This window comes from Oncorhynchus nerka, linkage group LG6 (genome assembly GCF_034236695.1).
Source record: "Oncorhynchus nerka isolate Pitt River linkage group LG6, Oner_Uvic_2.0, whole genome shotgun sequence".
Lineage (NCBI taxonomy): Eukaryota > Metazoa > Chordata > Actinopteri > Salmoniformes > Salmonidae > Oncorhynchus > Oncorhynchus nerka.
This window is the reverse complement of record NC_088401.1, coordinates 72907201-72927190: the sequence shown is the minus strand read 5'-3', so window position 1 is coordinate 72927190 and position 19990 is coordinate 72907201. Positions and strand designations below refer to the sequence as shown.

At 47.8% G+C, this 19990-nt stretch overlaps 1 protein-coding gene across 2 annotated transcripts in view; it reads left to right on the top strand.

Annotated features, from left to right (window-relative positions):
• The window catches only part of macrod1 (mono-ADP ribosylhydrolase 1), a 149209-nt gene that overhangs the window by 66197 nt on the left and 63022 nt on the right, over positions 1-19990 (top strand). For both annotated transcript variants that reach the window (XM_029662510.2, XM_029662509.2), the window contains exon 5: positions 9220-9336. In XM_029662510.2, the coding sequence (XP_029518370.1) occupies positions 9220-9336 (117 nt within the window). The remainder of the gene's footprint in view (positions 1-9219; positions 9337-19990) is intronic.

Sequence of the window (19990 nt, the reverse complement as noted above, 5' to 3'; positions counted from 1 at the left end):
CTCCTCTCACTGTATATCAGCTCTAGATATCTGGTTCTATACGCTCTCCTCTCACCGTGTATCAGCTCTAGATATCTGGTTCTATACGCTCTCCTCTCACTGTATATCAGCTCTAGATATCTGGTTCTATACGCTCTCCTCTCACTGTATATCAGCTCTAGATATCTGGTTCTATACGCTCTCCTCTCACCGTGTATCAGCTCTAGATATCTGGTTCTATACGCTCTCCTCTCACTGAGTATCAGCTCTAGATATCTTGTTCTATACGCTCTCCTCTCACTGTGTATCAGCTCTAGATATCTGGTTCTATACGCTCTCCTCTCACCGTGTATCAACTCTAGATATCTGGTTCTATACGCTCTCCTCTCACCGTGTATCAACTCTAGATATCTGGTTCTATACGCTCTCCTCTCACCGTGTATCAACTCTAGATATCTGGTTCTATACGCTCTCCTCTCACCGTGTATCAGCTCTAGATATCTGGTTCTATACGCTCTCCTCTCACCGTGTATCAGCTCTAGATATCTGGTTCTATACGCTCTCCTCTCACCGTATATCAACTCTAGATATCTGGTTCTATACGCTCTCCTCTCACCGTGTATCAACTCTAGATATCTGGTTCTATACGCTCTCCTCTCACCGTGTATCAACTCTAGATATCTGGTTCTATACGCTCTCCTCTCACCGTGTATCAACTCTAGATATCTGGTTCTATACGCTCTCCTCTCACTGTGTATCAGCTCTAGATATCTGGTTCTATACGCTCTCCTCTCACCGTGTATCAACTCTAGATATCTGGTTCTATACGCTCTCCTCTCACTGAATATCAGCTCTAGATATCTGGTTCTATACGCTCTCCTCTCACCGTGTATCAACTCTAGATATCTGGTTCTATACGCTCTCCTCTCACCGTGTATCAACTCTAGATATCTGGTTCTATACGCTCTCCTCTCACCGTGTATCAGCTCTAGATATCTGGTTCTATACGCTCTCCTCTCACCGTGTATCAGCTCTAGATCAACAGTGGATATGCTTTTTCTCCCATCTTCTCTATCACTGGCAATCTCACTTTCTCTCTCTCTCTCTTTTTTTTCTGTTTCCCCTCGTTCCTCCCCCTCTCCTCTGTTCTTTATGGCAGAGTAAAGGGAGATGCTAATTAGGCAGGTACAGACTGGTCAGACCTTTAAAGAGAGGGGGAGACAGAGATAAACAAGTAGGCAGGTACAGACTGGTCAGACCTTTAAAGAGAGGGGGAGACAGAGATAAACAAGTAGGCAGGTACAGACTGGTCAGACCTTTATAGAGGGGGGGAGACAGAGATAAACAAGTAGGCAGGTACAGACTGGTCAGACCTTTAAAGAGAGGGGGAGACAGAGATAAACAAGTAGGCAGGTACAGACTGGTCAGACCTTTAAAGAGAGGGGGAGACAGAGATAAACAAGTAGGCAGGTACAGACTGGTCAGACCTTTAAAGAGAGGGGGAGACAGAGATAAACAAGTAGGCAGGTACAGACTGGTCAGACCTTTAAAGAGCGGGGAGACAGAGATAAACAAGTAGGCAGGTACAGACTGGTCAGACCTTTAAAGAGAGGGGGAGACAGAGATAAACAAGTAGGCAGGTACAGACTGGTCAGACCTTTAAAGAGAGGGGGAGACAGAGATAAACAAGTAGGCAGGTACAGACTGGTCAGACCTTTAAAGAGAGGGGGAGACAGAGATAAACAAGGGGAAATGTTTGAAAGACAGTGAGGGAGGGACATAAAGGCAGTGAGCAGGAGCTCAGTGGGTGATGAAGTTGATAGATTAGGATTTGAAGAGAGAAGGGAAACGCTTTGTCCTGCATACATCACATTGACAATAGGCCAGTGTTTTCCAACTGTTCAACTGTGTGTCTCACAGTGGCTAACAGGAGGCAGGCAGGCAGAGTGGGTAGCAGAGATGAGCTGTACTGGGATGTGTGTGTGTGTGCTCTGTGGGCTGCTGGGGAACAGCATAGAATGAGCTCCATGTCAAAACACCTACACATACATAATAATGCAGCATTCACTTATAGTCAATTCACAGATCTGCTAAAGTCTCTTAAGAAAACAAGATCAGTTAAAAATAAGTGTTGTTCTTGTCAATGCCAGTCAGTACTCTATATACCAGTGGTCACCAACCGGTGTATATCCAAGGCATTCCTAGTCGATCATCAAACATTTCTGTAAAAAAAACAAGGATAAGGCCTTCCTATTTTCTTTATGTATTTGTGCTGTTGGTGCCCTTGATCCAGCAGCCATAGCACCAGGAAGGCAGTGTTCCCATTTTCAACCATTCCATGTGTCTAAAGGTAGAACTCCACCTACCTGGCAGGTCTAGACACTAAGTCAAGAGTGCCTATCGCTGGCCAATCAGATAGCTCAGATCACTGTGTCTGCACAGTTTCCACGAGCCATAGACTGTAAAAAGAAACCTCGAGCTCATAGCAAAGTTGATACTGTGAGATTTCAAAACTTTTAAAGCCATGACGAGAGAGACTGTCAACGAATACAGCAAAGAGCTGCTGTTTTTATGACTGACTTCATGTTTCAGTTGTTATTCAGCCCTGTCAACACTTTAAGCCATGAAATGTGCGTTCTCCCTACTTCCACCCACGCTACAACCAGCACTGCAGCTGAATTGAAGGAGTACAGCAAAGTGTTCCGATAAGCTAGCGTTGGTATTATTAGCTGCTTGGGTCTTTTTTAATATCAAGGAATATTCCACTTTCTCTGGTCATAGGAGTAACAACATGAATTGGTGCATGAGGCAGAAATAATGCCATCGCCATCAGCTGGAAGACTATGTCCCCTTTTCTCAGCGGAGGGAGGGAGGAGGGACGCTGCTCCGGGTTAGGGGGGGCTTGACCGGCCGGGATTTCCTTGTCCCATCGCGCTCTAGCGACTCCTTGTGGTGGGCCGGGACCCTGCATGCTGACTGCGGTCACCAGCTGGACGGTGTTTCCTCTGACACATTGGTGTGTCTGGCTTCTGGGTTAAACGAGCAGTGTGTCAAGAAGCAGTGCAGCTTGGCAGGGTGGTGTTTCGGAGGACTTTCGACCTTCGCCTTTCCAGAGTCGGTCGTGGAGTTGCAACGATGGGACAAGACTGATACCAATTAGATTTCATGAAAAGGGGGTAAAAGTACAACAATAAAATATATACATATATTTGCCAATTATTATGCTAACTCCGCTGTGCCTCACAAGTGACACAACAAATGATAAATTACCAGTGTGATTATATATACATACATACATGCAAAAAATATATATAATTTGAAAATGGTCTGAGAAGAACATGCAGTGATAATGTATTGGGCCTATAGTCAAATGCACAAACCTCATCGCTACAGAACTGGTTTTAATTGGTTCATGTTGCATAGGCTTACGTTTTCAGTCTTGTTTTTATTTTATTTTAAATGAGCGGTAGATCTCAGACTGCATTTTGACTCAGAAAAGGTTGGTGACCACTGCTATATACACTGTCCATATACAGTCAGCGTAAGATAAATGAATCACTTCCCCCAACAGGATCTGGGTTCAAATACTATGTAAAATATCTATATTACTAAGTAGGTGAATATTTTAATTTATTTGAAAATACTGAAAAACACTGACTCAAATGCATTTAACCCAGATATTTGAAAATATTATTTGAAATAAGTAGTTGAAAATACTTTCATATACTTTCAAAAGAAGAAGTTGATTGGGGCCACATTATTAGAAATACTCAAATACACAGATAACAAGTATTTAATATCAAATACTCAAATACACAGAAAACAAGTATTTAAATATCAAAAAATCAAATACACGTGTTTCTGAACCCAGTTTTTCCCCCAAAACACACACTATACTGCTGATGTTGTCTTTGAGCTTTGTGTTGGCCGGACTGTACGGTGTCCACCACCAGACCATCATAAATATTGCCATGGCAACCAGGCTGAAATAAATGATTGGCCCTCTCGCTGGGGGACTCTGGGAAAGGCAATAGTTCCACCCCATTAGTTCAACAGACAGGCTCTGGACCTATCACCGGTCAGCTGGCAAGGTTATCTGCTGCGACTTAGTATTCCATATGTACAGCAAGTAAGAGTGTGTTTTTGCGTGTTGTGTGTCTGTGAGTGTAGTGGTTTATGTGTGTATCTATGTGTTTGTGTGCATGTGTGTGTGCGTCTCTGAGTGTGTTTTGCTGAGAAAAGCAGCCTCCCAGCCAGGTAAGCATAGAGCCAATTATCACCTCCTTCTCCTCTAGCTGACAGTGTTTAATGATAAGGGAGGTTGTAGGGAGATGACAGTAAGGCTGAAACACTGTCCTGGCAGGTCCCTGAAGCCAACACTCACCCCTCCTCTCTTCTGCTCCTCCTGCACCCCTCCTCTCTTCTGCTCCTCCTGCACCCCTCCTCTCTTCTGCTCCTCCTGCACCCCTCCTCTCTTCTGCTCCTCCTGCACCCCTCCTCTCTTCTGCTCCTCCTGCACCCCTCCTCTCTTCTGCTCCGCCTGCACCCCTCCTCTCTTCTGCTCCGCCTGCACCCCTCCTCTCTTCTGCTCCTCCTGCACCCCTCCCTCTTCTGCTCCTCCTGCACCCCTCCTCTCTTCTGCTCCTCCTGCACCCTCCTCTCTTCTGCTCCGCCTGCACCCTCCTCTCTTCTGCTCCGCCTGCACCCCTCCTCTCTTCTGCTCCTCCTGCACCACTCTTCTCTTCTGCTCCTCCTGCATCCCTCCTCTCTTCTACTCTGCCTGCACACCTCCTCTCTTCTACTCTGCCTGCACCCCTCCTCTCTTCTACTCCTCCTGCACCCCTCCTCTCTTCTGCTCCTCCTGCACCCCTCTTCTCTTCTGCTCCTCCTGCACCCCTCCTCTATTCTGCTCCTCCTGCACCCCTCCTCTTTTGCTCCTCCTGCACCCCTCCTCTCTTCTGCTCCGCCTGCACCCCTCCTCTCTTCTGCTCCTCCTGCACCACTCCTCTCTTCTGCTCCTCCTGCACCACTCTTCTCTTCTGCTCCTCCTGCATCCCTCCTCTCTTCTACTCTGCCTGCACACCTCCTCTCTTCTACTCTGCCTGCACCCCTCCTCTCTTCTGCTCCTCCTGCACCCCTCCTCTCTTCTGCTCCTCCTGCACCCCTCTTCTCTTCTGCTCCTCCTGCACCCCTCCTCTATTCTGCTCCTCCTGCACCCCTCCTCTCTTCTACTCTGCCTGCACCACTCTTCTCTTCTGCTCCTCCTGCACCCCTCTTCTCTTCTGCTCCTCCTGCACCCCTCCTCTCTTCTGCTCCTCCTGCACCCCTCCTCTCTTCTGCTCCTCCTGCACCCCTCTTGTCTTCTGCTCCTCATGCACCCCTCTTGTCTTCTGCCCTCCTGCACCCCTCTTGTCTTCTGCCCCTCCTGCACCCCTCCTCTCTTCTGCTCCCTCCTGCACCCTCTTTCTTTTTCCTCCTCCTGCACCCCTCTTCTCTTCTGCTCCACCTGCACCCTCTCTTCTCTTCTGTTCCTCCTGCACCCTCTTCTCTTCTGCTCCACCTGCACCCCTCTTCTCTTCTGTTCCTCCTGCACCCTCCTCTCTTCTGCTCCTCCTGCACCCTCCTCTATTCTGCTCCTCCTGCACCCCTCCTCTTTGCTCCTCCTGCACCCTCCTGTCTTCTGCTCCGCCTGCACCCTCCTCTCTTCTGCTCCGCCTGCACCCCTCCTCTCTTCTGCTCCTCCTGCACCACTCTTCTCTTCTGCTCCTCCTGCATCCCTCCTCTCTTCTACTCTGCCTGCACACCTCCTCTCTTCTACTCTGCCTGCACCCCTCCTCTCTTCTACTCCTCCTGCACCCCTCCTCTCTTCTGCTCCTCCTGCACCCCTCCTCTATTCTGCTCCTCCTGCACCCCTCCTCTTTTGCTCCTCCTGCACCCCTCCTGTCTTCTGCTCCGCCTGCACCCCTCCTCTCTTCTGCTCCGCCTGCACCCCTCCTCTCTTCTGCTCCTCCTGCACCACTCTTCTCTTCTGCTCCTCCTGCATCCCTCCTCTCTTCTACTCTGCCTGCACACCTCCTCTCTTCTACTCTGCCTGCACCCCTCCTCTCTTCTACTCCTCCTGCACCCCCTCCTCTCTTCTGCTCCTCCTGCACCCCTCTTCTCTTCTGCTCCTCCTGCACCCCTCCTCTATTCTGCTCCTCCTGCACCCCTCCTCTTTTGCTCCTCCTGCACCCCTCTTGTCTTCTGCTCCTCCTGCACCCCTCCTCTCTTCTGCTCTGCCTGCACCCCTCCTCTCTTCTACTCTGCCTGCACCCCTCCTCTCTTCTACTCTGCCTGCACCACTCTTCTCTTCTGCTCCTCCTGCACCCCTCTTCTCTTCTGCTCCTCCTGCACCCCTCCTCTCTTCTGCTCCTCCTGCACCCCTCCTCTCTTCTGCTCCTCCTGCACCCCTCTTGTCTTCTGCTCCTCCTGCACCCCTCTTGTCTTCTCCTCCTCCTGCACCCCTCTTGTCTTCTGCCCCTCCTGCACCCCTCCTCTCTTCTGCTCCTCCTGCACCCCTCTTGTCTTTTCCTCCTCCTGCACCCCTCCTCTCTTCTGCTCCTCCTGCACCCCTCTTCTCTTTTCCTCCTCCTGCACCCCTCTTCTCTTCTGCTCCACCTGCACCCCTCTTCTCTTCTGTTCCTCCTGCACCCCTCTTCTCTTCTGCTCCACCTGCACCCCTCTTCTCTTCTGTTCCTCCTGCACCCCTCCTCTCTTCTGCTCCTCCTGCACCCCTCCTCTCTTCTGCTCCTCCTGCACCCCTCCTCTCTTCTGCACCTCCTCTTTTCCCTTGTTTCCTCTCATCACCTGTTGTTTCTTCTACTTAACTCTATTCTTCTTCAACCCTCCTCTCTTTTGTCTTTATTCTCCCTCTTTAATGACTGCCCCTCTGAGTTTTCTTTATTTCTCTCATCACTTTCTTTTTAAAAATCTCTGTCCTCAAATCTCTCCTGTCATCCTCTCTGCCATTCTCCTCTCCTTTCATTTCTCATGTCTCTTTATTCTTTCCTCTTTTCCTCTCCTCAAGAAGAACAAAAAAGGATGGAGAAGAATATGAATATGTAGACTCACAAATTTCCTTCAGTGTTCTCATGAGGTAGGGGTTGAATTGTACATTTATAGATTCAGAATCCATTTTCTCTTAAGTGAACTTGTTAGTATTCCCACTTGTCACATTGAATGACTACAGTCATTCTAGAGCTGTGAGAGATATTGTCTTTGTATCTTTGTCGTTTTTGTGTCGTCACATCGTCTTTGTAGGTCTGCGACTTGAAACAGTCATGTGTCTGTTCTCTGTAGTCTGATAAATGCAGGTTTGTGAGCAGTGGCAGGTATTTGGAGCTGTCTGGTATATAAGCCAGGATCATAGAGAACGCATATTTCATACACCCCCACAAATCCTTACACTGGAGGTTGTGACACACACACACACACACACACCACAGACACAAACCACACGCGCACACTCACATCACGTAACTCTGTCAAATACAAGGTCAAACATAAGGAACCTGAAATTAAAAACGACCTTGCTATGGTCTTCTTCCTCTCCCATCTCTCTCCTTTTTCTCTCTCCTATTCTCTAACTATATCTGTATGTCTCTTCCATCAAACTATTTATACATCTATCGCTCTTTCCCTCCGTCTCCCATCTCTCCTCCATCCCTCCCTCTCTCCTTTCTCCTCTCTTGGTCTTGTTATAACACTTGTTCTCTATTTCAGTGAGTGAGAGTGTGTGTCGGTGGGGGTGACTAGCTGTCTGGTGCGTGTCACCTCCAGTTCTATTCACACAGCAGCACTGTAACTAAATGCTGCTTCTCTACCCCCCAGGGGACCTAGACAGTCAGTCTGTGTGTTTCTTTTTCAGTCAGTCAGCCATCGTACCCTGCCTTCCACCCTTAGTCACAGGGCAATAATGTATCACACAGTGGCAGTGCAGGGTGATAATGTATGACACAGTGGCAGGGCAGGGTGATAATGTATGACACAGTGGCAGTGCAGGGTGATAATGTATGACACAGTGGCAGGGCAGGGTGATAATGTATGACCCAGTGGCAGGGCAGGGTGATAATGTATGATACAGTGGCAGGCCATGGTGATAATGTATGACACAGTGGCAGGGCATGGTGATAATGTATCACACAGTGGCTGTGCAGGGTGATAATGTATGATACAGTGGCAGGGCAGGGTGATAATGTATGACACAGTGGCAGGGCATGGTGATAATGTATGACACAGTGGCAGGGCAGGGCGATAACGTATGACACAGTGGCAGGGCGATAATGTAAGACACAGTGGCAGGGCAGGGTGATAATGTATGACACAGTGTCAGGGCAGGGTGATAATGTATGACACAGTGGCAGGGCGATAACGTATGACACAGTGGCAGGGCGATAATGTAAGACACAGTGGCAGGGCAGGGTGATAATGTATGACACAGTGGCATGGCAGGGTGATAATGTATGACACAGTGGCAGGGCAGGGTGATAATGTATGACACAGTGTGAGGGCATGGTAATAATGTATGACACAGTGGCAGGGCATGGCGATAATGTATGACACAGTGGCGGGGCAGGGTGATAATGTATGACACAGTGGCATGGCAATGTGATAATGTATGACACAGTGGCATGGCAGGGTGATAATGTATGACACAGTGTGAGGGCATGGTGATAATGTATGACACAGTGGCATGGCAGGGTGATAATGTATGACACAGTGTGAGGGCATGGTGATAATGTATGACACAGTGGCAGGGCAGGGCGATAATAAGTGATGTTCCAGGAAGGATCCAACCCAACACACTGAACTCACACACCCCCCACTCCCGTATGGAGCTGTCAAGTTGTTAGAGCTGAAGTGAGGGGTGCTGTGCACTAATGATTGTTAGTTCAATGATCATGGGAAGGAGATAAAGTGTCTCCCAAATCAAATAATAATTTCCCTCGATTTAGATAACGTCAACTGATATTGCTCATCAATATGAAGGGTTCCACAGTGGGAGCTGGTGTGTGTGTGTGTGTGTGTGTGTGTGTGTGTGTAAATTATATCTCTCACCCCTCCTCTCACATTAACAATGCACAGGCAATTGTCAATTCACTTCATACCTCATTTACATTTTTTTGTTGTTGACAGTTTATACAAATTGTACAAATATTCATCCTCACTTCCCTCTCTTCTCTCTCTTCCCTCTCTCCTCAGTGGATGGTGCAATCCACCGCACGGCCGGCCCCCTCCTGAGGTCTGAGTGTGCTGAGCTTCAAGGGTGTGAGACGGGAGAGGCTAAGATTACAGGGGGCTACGGCCTGCCTGCCAAGTGTGAGTCCATGAGGAGATGATATCCCAGCTATACTGTACATCTCTATCACACCGCGATGATATCCCACCTATACATCTCTATCACACAGCGATGATATCCCACCTATACATCTCTATCACTCAGCGATGATATCCCACCTATACATCTCTATCACACAGCGATGATATCCCACCTATACATCTCTATCACACAGTGATGATATCCCACCTATATATCTCTATCACACAGTGGTGATATCCCACCTATACATCTCTATCACTCAGCGATGATATCCCACCTATACATCTCTATCACACAGCGATGATATCCCACCTATACATCTCTATCACACAGCGATGATATCCCACCTATACATCTCTATCACACAGCGATGATATCCCACCTATACATCTCTATCACACAGTGATGATATCCCACCTATATATCTCTATCACACAGCGATGATATCCCACCTATATATCTCTATCACACAGTGGTGATATCCCACCTATACATCTCTATCACTCAGCGATGATATCCCACCTATACATCTCTATCACACAGCGATGATATCCCACCTATACATCTCTATCACACAGCGATGATATCCCACCTATACATCTCTATCACTCAGCGATGATATCCCACCTATACATCTCTATCACACAGTGATGATATCCCACCTATACATCTCTATCACACAGGGTGGTCTTATAAAATGTTGGAGGCTATACGACCTGTAACAAACAGAGTGAATTATAACACCACCATGCCTTTGGACATCATTCCAACCAACAAAGATAATTGATACATGATATATCACACAGAGTGAATTATAACATATTCACTGGATATGGTATTATACATCCCTACCCTCCTTCTCTCCCTCTTTCGTCATTCACTTCCTTCTTCCTTGTTCTCCCTTTCTCTCCACCGTTCTCCTCCCTCCCCCTCTCTCATCCCTCCCCCTCTCTCCTCCCTCCCCCTCTCTCATCCCTTCCCCTCTCTCATCCCTTCCCCTCTCTCCTCCCTCCCCTCTCTCTTCCCTCCCCTCTCTCTTCCCTCCCCCTCTCTCTTCCCTCCCCTCTCTCTTCCCTCCCCCCTCTCTTCCCTCCCCCTCTCTCTTCCCTCCCCCTCTTCTTCCCTCCCCTCTCTCTCTTCCTCCCCCTCTCTCCTCCCTCCCCCTCTCTCTTCCTCTCTCTTCTCTCTCTCCTCCCCTCCTCTCCTCCCTCCTCTCTCTTCCCTCCTCTCTCTTCCCTCCCCTCTCTCTTCCCTCCCCTCTCTCCTCCCTCCCCCTCTCTCTTCCCTCCCCTCTCTCCTCCAACCTTCCTCCCGTGTCCTGGTGTGGATGCAGTAATTATGTGGTTGGTCTGACTGTGTTTAGAGATTCATACACTCTTTAATGTATTCACTTAGCTATGATGTCCTCTGTTATTTGTGTTTGTGTGTGTCTTTATCTCTCTGCTTGTGGTTGTCCTTGTTTGGATGTATGTAGGCGTGTGTGTGTTTGTGTGTGTCTTTGTCTCTCTGCTTGTGGTTGTCCTTGGTTGGATGTGTGTGTGTGTGTGCGTGTGTGTGTGTGTGTGTGTGTGTGTGAGTGTTAAAAGCATGGTGGTAGACTGTTGGATACCAGCTTTTTGTCATTGTTGAGTTAAACTTCACAGTGGGAGAAAGAGTACATGAGAAGACCAATAGACAGAGAGGGGAGAAAGAGAGGGAATAGATGAGAGGAGGGTGGGAGGAAGGAGTTAGTGCAAATGGAGGGTGGGAGGAAGGAGTTAGTGCAAATGGAGGGTGGGAGGAAGGAGTTAGTGCAAATGGAGGGTGGGAGGAAGGCGTTAGTGCAAATGGAGGGTGGGAGGAAGGAGTTAGTGCAAATGGAGGGTGGGAGGAAGAAGTTAGTGAAAATGGAGGGTGGGAGGAAGGGGTTAGTGAAAATGGAGGGTGGGAGGAAGGAGTTAGTGCAAATGAAGGGTGGGAGGAAGGAGTTAGTGAAAATGGAGGGTGGGAGGAAGGAGTTAGTGCAAATGGAGGGTGGGAGGAAGGAGTTAGTGCAAATGGAGGGTGGGAGGAAGGAGTTAGTGCAAATGGAGGGTGGGAGGAAGGAGTTAGTGCAAATGGAGGGTGGGAGGAAGGAGTTAGTGAAAATGGAGGGTGGGAGGAAGGAGTTAGTGAAAATGGAGGGTGGGAGGAAGGAGTTGGTGAAAATGGAGGGTGGGAGGAAGGAGTTAGTGAAAATGGAGGGTGGGAGGAAGGAGTTGGTGAAAATGGAGGGTGGGAGGAAGGGGTTAGTGAAAATGGAGGGTGGGAGGGTTGATGACTGTAGGGAATTAAAATGAGATGAGCTGTTGTCACAGTGCCTCGTTTTTTCACTATATCATTCTGTGTGTGTAGATGGTGTGAGTTTATGTGTTTGGTGGTGACTAGGACAGTGTCTCAGCCTGTCAACAGCTCAGTTCTACTTCATTCTCGCCCACAGAGATGATCTGTCATTGTGCGACATCAGACAGTTCAGACAATGATCACAGGCCTGTTGAAACACACTTATATTGCTTCCCAAATGGCACCCTATTCCCTATGCAGTGCACTACTTTTTTTTTTACCATAGCCCATACGACTCTGGTCAAAGTAGTGCACAATATAGTGGACAGGGTGCCATTTGGGACACAGTCAGTGTCCCTGTGGTACAGGCCTGCTGGGGTGTCTCACTGTGTAGTGCACACAGCCTGCAGAGCACAGCATGTTCAACCAACAGAGAGATACTAAACACAGCCATCCATTAAATAACAGCCCCTAACAGTTGAACTGCCTCAGACTGTTAACCAACATTAACTGTCCAGACTCCAGTGTAACAGGCCTGGAAGACTGGTGGAGAAGAGGAGAAGAATTAAGAAACATGGAGAGAGAAATGGGGAGAGAAAGAGAATCTGGCAGAATGACGTAAGAGCGTCAGGCGGAGTGTGTGTGTGTGTGTGCGTGCGTGCGTTTGTTGTTGTTGTTAGAGTAGGGAACCTTTGGCAGGTAGACCAGACAACCACAGCCCCAGAGTCCACCTGTGTACCGATACTGCATTGTTACCATGTCAAAACCACAGAGAGTCAGCAACACACACCAGGGAGAGGAGGGAGAGAGAGACAAGAGGGGAGAGAGACAGGGATTGTTTCGTCATCACTGCCAGTTATCCTCTCTCACCTTATCCCTCCATCCCTCCCTCAGTGGCCAATTATTACTAATTAAAATCTTCACCACAAACCTAACAAACACCCTCGCCCTATTTTCAGCAACTCTCCCCCTCTCTTTCTAATCTATACATCTCCTTTACCTGCTTTCATTCTCCCAGTTCCCCTTAGCCTTCCTTCGCTCCCTTCTCTTCTTCTTTATATTTCCCTGTGTTATTGATATTGATAGTTAGTTGAGTATTGACTAAGGAGCCAGGGCGTAGGACTAAAGATGCATCATGATATTGATAGTTAGTTGAGTATTGACTAAGGAGCCAGGGCGTAGGACTAAAGATGCATCATGATATTGATAGTTAGTTGAGTATTGACTAAGGAGCCAGGGCGTAGGACTAAAGATGCATCATGATATTGATAGTTAGTTGAGTATTGATTAAGGAGCCAGGGCGTAGGACTAAAGATGCATCATGGTATTTATAGTTAGTTGAGTATTGACTAAGGAGCCAGTGCGTAGGACTAAAGATGCATCGTGATATTGATAGTTAGTTGAGTATTGACTAAGGAGCCAGGGCGTAGGACTAAAGATGCATCATGATATTGATAGTTAGTTGAGTATTGACTAAGGAGCCAGGGCGTAGGACTAAAGATAAATCATGATATTGATAGTTAGTTGAGTATTGACTAAGGAGCCAGGGCGTAGGACTAAAGATGCATCATGATATTGATAGTTAGTTGAGTATTGACTAAGGAGCCAGGGCATAGGACTAAAGATGCATCATGATATTGATAGTTAGTTGAGTATTGACTAAGGAGCCAGGGCGTAGGACTAAAGATGCATCATGATATTGATAGTTAGTTGAGTATTGATTAAGGAGCCAGGGCGTAGGACTAAAGATGCATCATGGTATTTATAGTTAGTTGAGTATTGACTAAGGAGCCAGTGCGTAGGACTAAAGATGCATCGTGATATTGATAGTTAGTTGAGTATTGACTAAGGAGCCAGGGCGTAGGACTAAAGATGCATCATGATATTGATAGTTAGTTGAGTATTGACTAAGGAGCCAGGGCGTAGGACTAAAGATAAATCATGATATTGATAGTTAGTTGAGTATTGACTAAGGAGCCAGGGCGTAGGACTAAAGATGCATCATGATATTGATAGTTAGTTGAGTATTGACTAAGGAGCCAGGGCGTAGGACTAAAGATGCATCATGATATTGATAGTTAGTTGAGTATTGACTAAGGAGCCAGGGCGTAGGACTAAAGATGCATCATGATATTTATAGTTAGTTGAGTATTGACTAAGGAGCCAGGGCGTAGGACTAAAGATGCATCATGGTATTTATAGTTAGTTGAGTATTGACTAAGGAGCCAGGGCGTAGGACTAAAAATGGATCATGATATTGATAGTTAGTTGAGTATTGACTAAGGAGCCAGGGTGTAGGACTAAAGATGCATCATGATATTGATAGTTAGTTGAGTATTGACTAAGGAGCCAGGGTGTAGGACTAAAGATAAATCATGATATTGATAGTTAGTTGAGTATTGACTAAGGAGCCAGGGCGTAGGACTAAAGATGCATCATGATATTGATAGTTAGTTAAGTATTGACTAAGGAGCCAGGGCGTAGGACTAAAGATGCATCATGATATTGATAGTTAGTTGAGTATTGACTAAGGAGCCAGGGCGTAGGACTAAAGATGCATCATGATATTGATAGTTAGTTGAGTATTGACTAAGGAGCCAGGGCGTAGGACTAAAGATGCATCATGGTATTTATAGTTAGTTGAGTATTGACTAAGGAGCCAGGGCGTAGGACTAAAGATGCATCATGATATTGATAGTTAGTTGAGTATTGACTAAGGAGCCAGGGCGTAGGACTAAAGATGCATCGTGATATTGATAGTTAGTTGAGTATTGACTAAGGAGCCAGGGCGTAGGACTAAAGATGCATCATGATATTTATAGTTAGTTGAGTATTGACTAAGGAGCCAGGGCATAGGACTAAAGATGCATCATGATATTGATAGTTAGTTGAGTATTGACTAAGGAGCCAGGGTGTAGGACTAAAGATGCATCATGATATTGATAGTTAGTTGAGTATTGACTAAGGAGCCAGGGCGTAGGACTAAAGATAAATCATGATATTGATAGTTAGTTGAGTATTGACTAAGGAGCCAGGGCGTAGGACTAAAGATGCATCATGATATTGATAGTTAGTTGAGTATTGACTAAGGAGCCAGGGCGTAGGACTAAAGATGCATCATGATATTGATAGTTAGTTGAGTATTGACTAAGGAGCCAGGGCGTAGGACTAAAGATGCATCATGATATTTATAGTTAGTTGAGTATTGACTAAGGAGCCAGGGCATAGGACTAAAGATGCATCATGATATTGATAGTTGAGTATTGACTAAGGAGCCAGGGTGTAGGACTAAAGATGCATCATGATATTGATAGTTAGTTGAGTATTGACTAAGGAGCCAGGGCGTAGGACTAAAGATGCATCATGAAGTAAGATAGATCATTAATTATTCTTTCTTCTTCGTGATAGCGGTTCATCTAGCTAACAGCAGATCTGTTGCTCTAGGTGTTGCTTTGTACTGCAGGCTCCATACTGGGTGGTGGTGTTAATACATTCACTTAATTCATTCAATGCTCAAAACACGGTCTGATGTGGTTCTGAGAAAAAAAAGAGGGGTGTAGAAGACTATTTGAAGCTCTGTTTAGGAAAATGATGTCAGATCCTTTTATCATTGTGATTTTGTTCCTCTCCGTCCCCCTGTTTCTCTCTCTCTCTGTCGGTTTGTCTCTTTCTGTCTCTCTCTGTCCCCCTGCTACTCTCTCTGTGTCTCTCGGTCCCCCTTTCTTTCTCTGTCTCTCTCCGTCCCCCTGTCTCTCTCTGTCTCTCTCCGTCCCACTGTTTCTCTTTATCTCTCTCTCCGTCCCCCTGTCTCTCTCTGTCTCTCTCCGTCCTACTGTTTCTCTTTATCTCTCTCTCCGTCCCCCTGTCTCTCTCTGTCTCTCTCTGTCCCACTGTTTCTCTTTATCTCTCTCTCCGTCCCCTGTTTCTCTCTCTGTATCTCTTGGTCCACCTGTTTCTCTCTCTGTCTCTCTCCGTCCCCTGTTTCTTTCCCTCTCTCCTCTCTCTCTCTCTCTCTCTCTCTCTCTCTCTCTCTCTCCGCCCCCTGTTTCTCTCTCTCTCTCCGTCCCCCTGTTTCTCTCTCTCTCTCCGTCCCCCTGTTTCTCTCTCTCTCGTCCCCTGTTTCTCTCTCTCTCTCTTTCTCTCCGTCCCCGTTTCTCTCTCTCTCTCCGTCCCCCTGTTTCTCTCTCTCTCCGTCCCCCTGTTTCTCTCTCTCTCCGTCCCCTGTTCTCTCTCTCTCCCTCCTCTCTCTCTCTCTCTCCCTCTGTCCCCGTTTATCTCTCTCTCCGCCCCCTGTTTCTCTCTCTTTCTCTCTCCATCCCCCTGTTTCTCTCTCTCTCTTTCTCCCTGTCCCCGTTTCTCTCTCTCTGTCCGTCCCCTGTTTCTCTCTCTGTCCGTCCCCTGTTTCTCTCTCTGTCCGTCCCCTGTTTCTTTCTCTCTTCTCTCTCTCTCTCTCTCTCTCTCTCTCTCTCTCTCTCCTCTGTCCCCGTTTCTCTCTCTCCGCCCCCTGTTTCTCTCTCTCTCCGTCCCCCTGTTTCTCTCTCTCTCTCTCTCTCCCTGTCTCTCTCTCTGTCTCTCTCCTTGTCCCCGTTTTCTCTCTCTCCGTCCCCCTGTTTCTCTCTCTCTCTCCGTCCCCCTGTTTCTCTCTCTCTCTCCGTCCCCTGTCTCTCTCCCTCTGTCCATCCCCCTGTTTCTCTCTCTGTATCTCTCGGTCCCCCTGTTTCTCTCTCTGTATCTCTCGGTCCCCCTGTTTCCCTTCTCTATATCTCTCGGTCCCCCTGTTACCCTTCTCTGTATCTCTCGGTCCCCCTGTTTCTCTCTCTGTATCTCTCGGTCCCCCTGTTACCCTTCTCTGTATCTCTCGGTCCCCCTGTTTCTCTCTCTGTATCTCTCGGTCCCCCTGTTTCTCTCTCTATATCTCTCGGTTCCCCTGTTTCTCTCTCTGTATCTCTCGGTTCCCCTGTTTCTCTCTCTGTATCTCTCGGTCCCCCTGTTTCTCTCTCTGTATCTCTCGGTCCCCCTGTTTCTCTCTCTGTATCTCTCGGTCCCCCTGTTTCTCTCTCTGTATCTCTCGGTCCCCCTGTTTCCCTTCTCTGTATCTCTCGGTCCCCCTGTTTCTCTCTCTGTATCTCTCGGTCCCCCTGTTTCCCTTCTCTGTATCTCTCGGTCCCCCTGTTTCCCTTCTCTGTATCTCTCGGTCCCCCTGTTTCCCTTCTCTGTATCTCTCGGTCCCCCTGTTTCCCTTCTCTGTATCTCTCGGTCCCCCTGTTTCTCTCTCTGTATCTCTCGGTCCCCCTGTTTCTCTCTCTGTATCTCTCGGTCCCCCTGTTTCTCTCTCTGTATCTCTCGGTCCCCCTGTTTCTCTCTCTCTCTCTCTGTCCCGGTTTCTCTCTCTCTCCGTCCCTCTCTCTGTCTCCAGTTGGATGGTTGTTTACAATAAGTCCTCTCCTCAAGAGGGAACCGAGGGGCCCTCAGGGCTTTAAGGAACAGAACTGGGGCCTTTCTTTGTGCCAAAGCCTGGGCCTGGATTTAGTGCACTTTCTGCTTCACTGAGCACGAACTGAGGCCTGACACCCAGAGGGTCGCCTGGAATGGGAGTTAAAAAGGAAAAAGACAGATGGGAGTGAAGAGAAAGGAAGGGAATGAGAGGATAGAGAAAGAGAGGTGGAGGAGGGACGGAAGTTTTTAATAAAAGGCAATCGCATTGACTCTCGGGCAAGAATTCAGTGTCCAGGACAGAGGGGAGGTGTCAGGGGGATGAAAATAGAAGTGACACTAAAACAGGTTGAATTGCCAGGATAATAGGGGGGAATATGACACAAAAGCAAAGTAGGAGTGGGTGTTACAGGATCACATGACTTTCACTTTTCTTTTGGGTTCAGACTAGCATGACAACCAAATATGAAAGAGGATGTACACACACACACACACACTCACACACACACACACACACACACACACACTCTGAACTGTATTATCCATGCATGGTCAACTGTGTATCATGTCCAAACTTCTCCTCTCGTTCCCATCTCTCTCTCTCTTTCAGTAATATGTGCCTGACTCTGGTGATGTATGGGGAAACTAAACAAACAGAAAATCGATGATGTAAACAACAGTGGAGAGAGGCAGTAAATTACACCCCACAGACAGCACTGTCTAACTGAGGTGACAGAGGGGGGAAGAGAGAGGGACAGTGAGGAGGAGGGTTGAGAGCGAAGGAGAAAGTGAAGTGTAGAAAGGAAGAATGGAGAAAGGGACGATTAAAGAGTCAGGAAGAAGTGCGGAAATTATAAATTGTAGTGAAAAACAAAGTAGAGAATTGTGTTTTTAGATTTCGAGAATAAAGATAGTTGGACTATATGATGGGCTCAGACTCAGTGGTATAGTGTGGTGGTGACTCAGACTCAGTGGTATAGTGTGGTGGTGACTCAGTGGTATAGTGTGGTGGTGACTCAGACTCAGTGGTATAGTGTGGTGGTGACTCAGACTCAGTGGTATAGTGTGGTGGTGACTCAGTGGTATAGTGTGGTGGTGACTCAGACTCAGTGGTATAGTGTGGTCATGGCCCAGACTCAGTGGTATAGTGTGGTGGTGACTCAGACTCAGTGGTATAATGTGGTGGTAACTCAGACTCAGTGGTATAGTGTGGTCATGGCCCAGACTCAGTGGTATAGTGTGGTCATGGCCCAGACTCAGTGGTATAGTGTGGTCATGGCCCAGACTCAGTGGTATAGTGTGGTGGTGACTCAGTGGTATAGTGTGGTGGTGACTCAGACTCAGTGGTATAGTGTGGTTGTGACTCAGTGGTATAGTGTGGTGGTGACTCAAACTCAGTGGTATAGTGTGGTGGTGACTCAAACTCAGTGGTATAGTGTGGTGGTGACTCAGTGGTATAGTGTGGTGGTGGCTCAGACTCAGTGGTATAGTGTGGTGGTGACTCAGACTCAGTGGTATAGTGTGGTGGTGACTCAGACTCAGTGGTATAGTGTGGTGGTGACTCAGACTCAGTGGTATAGTGTGGTGGTGACTCAGACTCAGTGGTATAGTGTGGTTGTGACTCAGTGGTATAGTGTGGTGGTGGCTCAGACTCAGTGGTATAGTGTGGTGGTGGCTCAGACTCAGTGGTATAGTGTGGTGGTGGCTCAGACTCGGTGGTATAGTGTGGTTGTGACTCAGTGGTATAGTGTGGTGGTGGCTCAGACTCAGTGGTATAGTGTGGTGGTGACTCAGACTCAGTGGTATAGTGTGGTGGTGACTCAGACTCAGTGGTATAGTGTGGTGGTGACTCAGTGGTATAGTGTGGTCATGGCCCAGACTCAGTGGTATAGTGTGGTGGTGACTCCGACTCAGTGGTATAGTGTGGTCATGGCCCAGACTCAGTGGTATAGTGTGGTCATGGCCCAAACTCAGTGGTATAGTGTGGTTGTGACTCAGTGGTATAGTGTGGTGGTGGCTCAGACTCAGTGGTATAGTGTGGTGGTGACTCAAACTCAGTGGTATAGTGTGGTGGTGACTCAGTGGTATAGTGTGGTGGTGACTCAGACTCAGTGGTATAGTGTGGTGGTGACTCAGACTCAGTGGTATAGTGTGGTGGTGGCTCAGACTCAGTGGTATAGTGTGGTGGTGACTCAGTGGTATAGTGTGGTGGTGACTCAGACTCAGTGGTATAGTGTGGTGGTGACTCAGACACAGTGGTATAGTGTGGTGGTGACTCAGACTCAGTGGTATAGTATGGTGGTGACTCAGTGGTATAGTGTGGTGGTGGCTCAGACTCAGTGGTATAGTGTGGTGGTGGCTCAGACTCGGTGGTATAGTGTGGTTGTCACTCAGTGGTATAGTGTGGTGGTGGCTCAGACTCAGTGGTATAGTGTGGTGGTGACTCAGACTCAGTGGTATAGTGTGGTTGTGACTCAGTGGTATAGTGTGGTGGTGGCTCAGACTCAGTGGTATAGTGTGGTGGTGACTCAAACTCAGTGGTATAGTGTGGTGGTGACTCAGTGGTATAGTGTGGTGGTGGCTCAGACTCAGTGTTATAGTGTGGTGGTGACTCAGACTCAGTGGTATAGTGTGGTGGTGACTCAGACTCAGTGGTATAGTGTGGTGGTGGCTCAGACTCAGTGGTATAGTGTGGTGGTGACTCAGTGGTATAGTGTGGTGGTGACTCAGACTCAGTGGTATAGTGTGGTGGTGACTCAGACTCAGTGGTATAGTGTGGTGGTGACTCAGACTCAGTGGTATAGTGTGGTGGTGACTCAGACTCAGTGGTATAGTGTGGTGGTGACTCAGTGGTATAGTGTCGTGGTGGCTCAGACTCAGTGGTATAGTGTGGTGGTGACTCAGACTCAGTGGTATAGT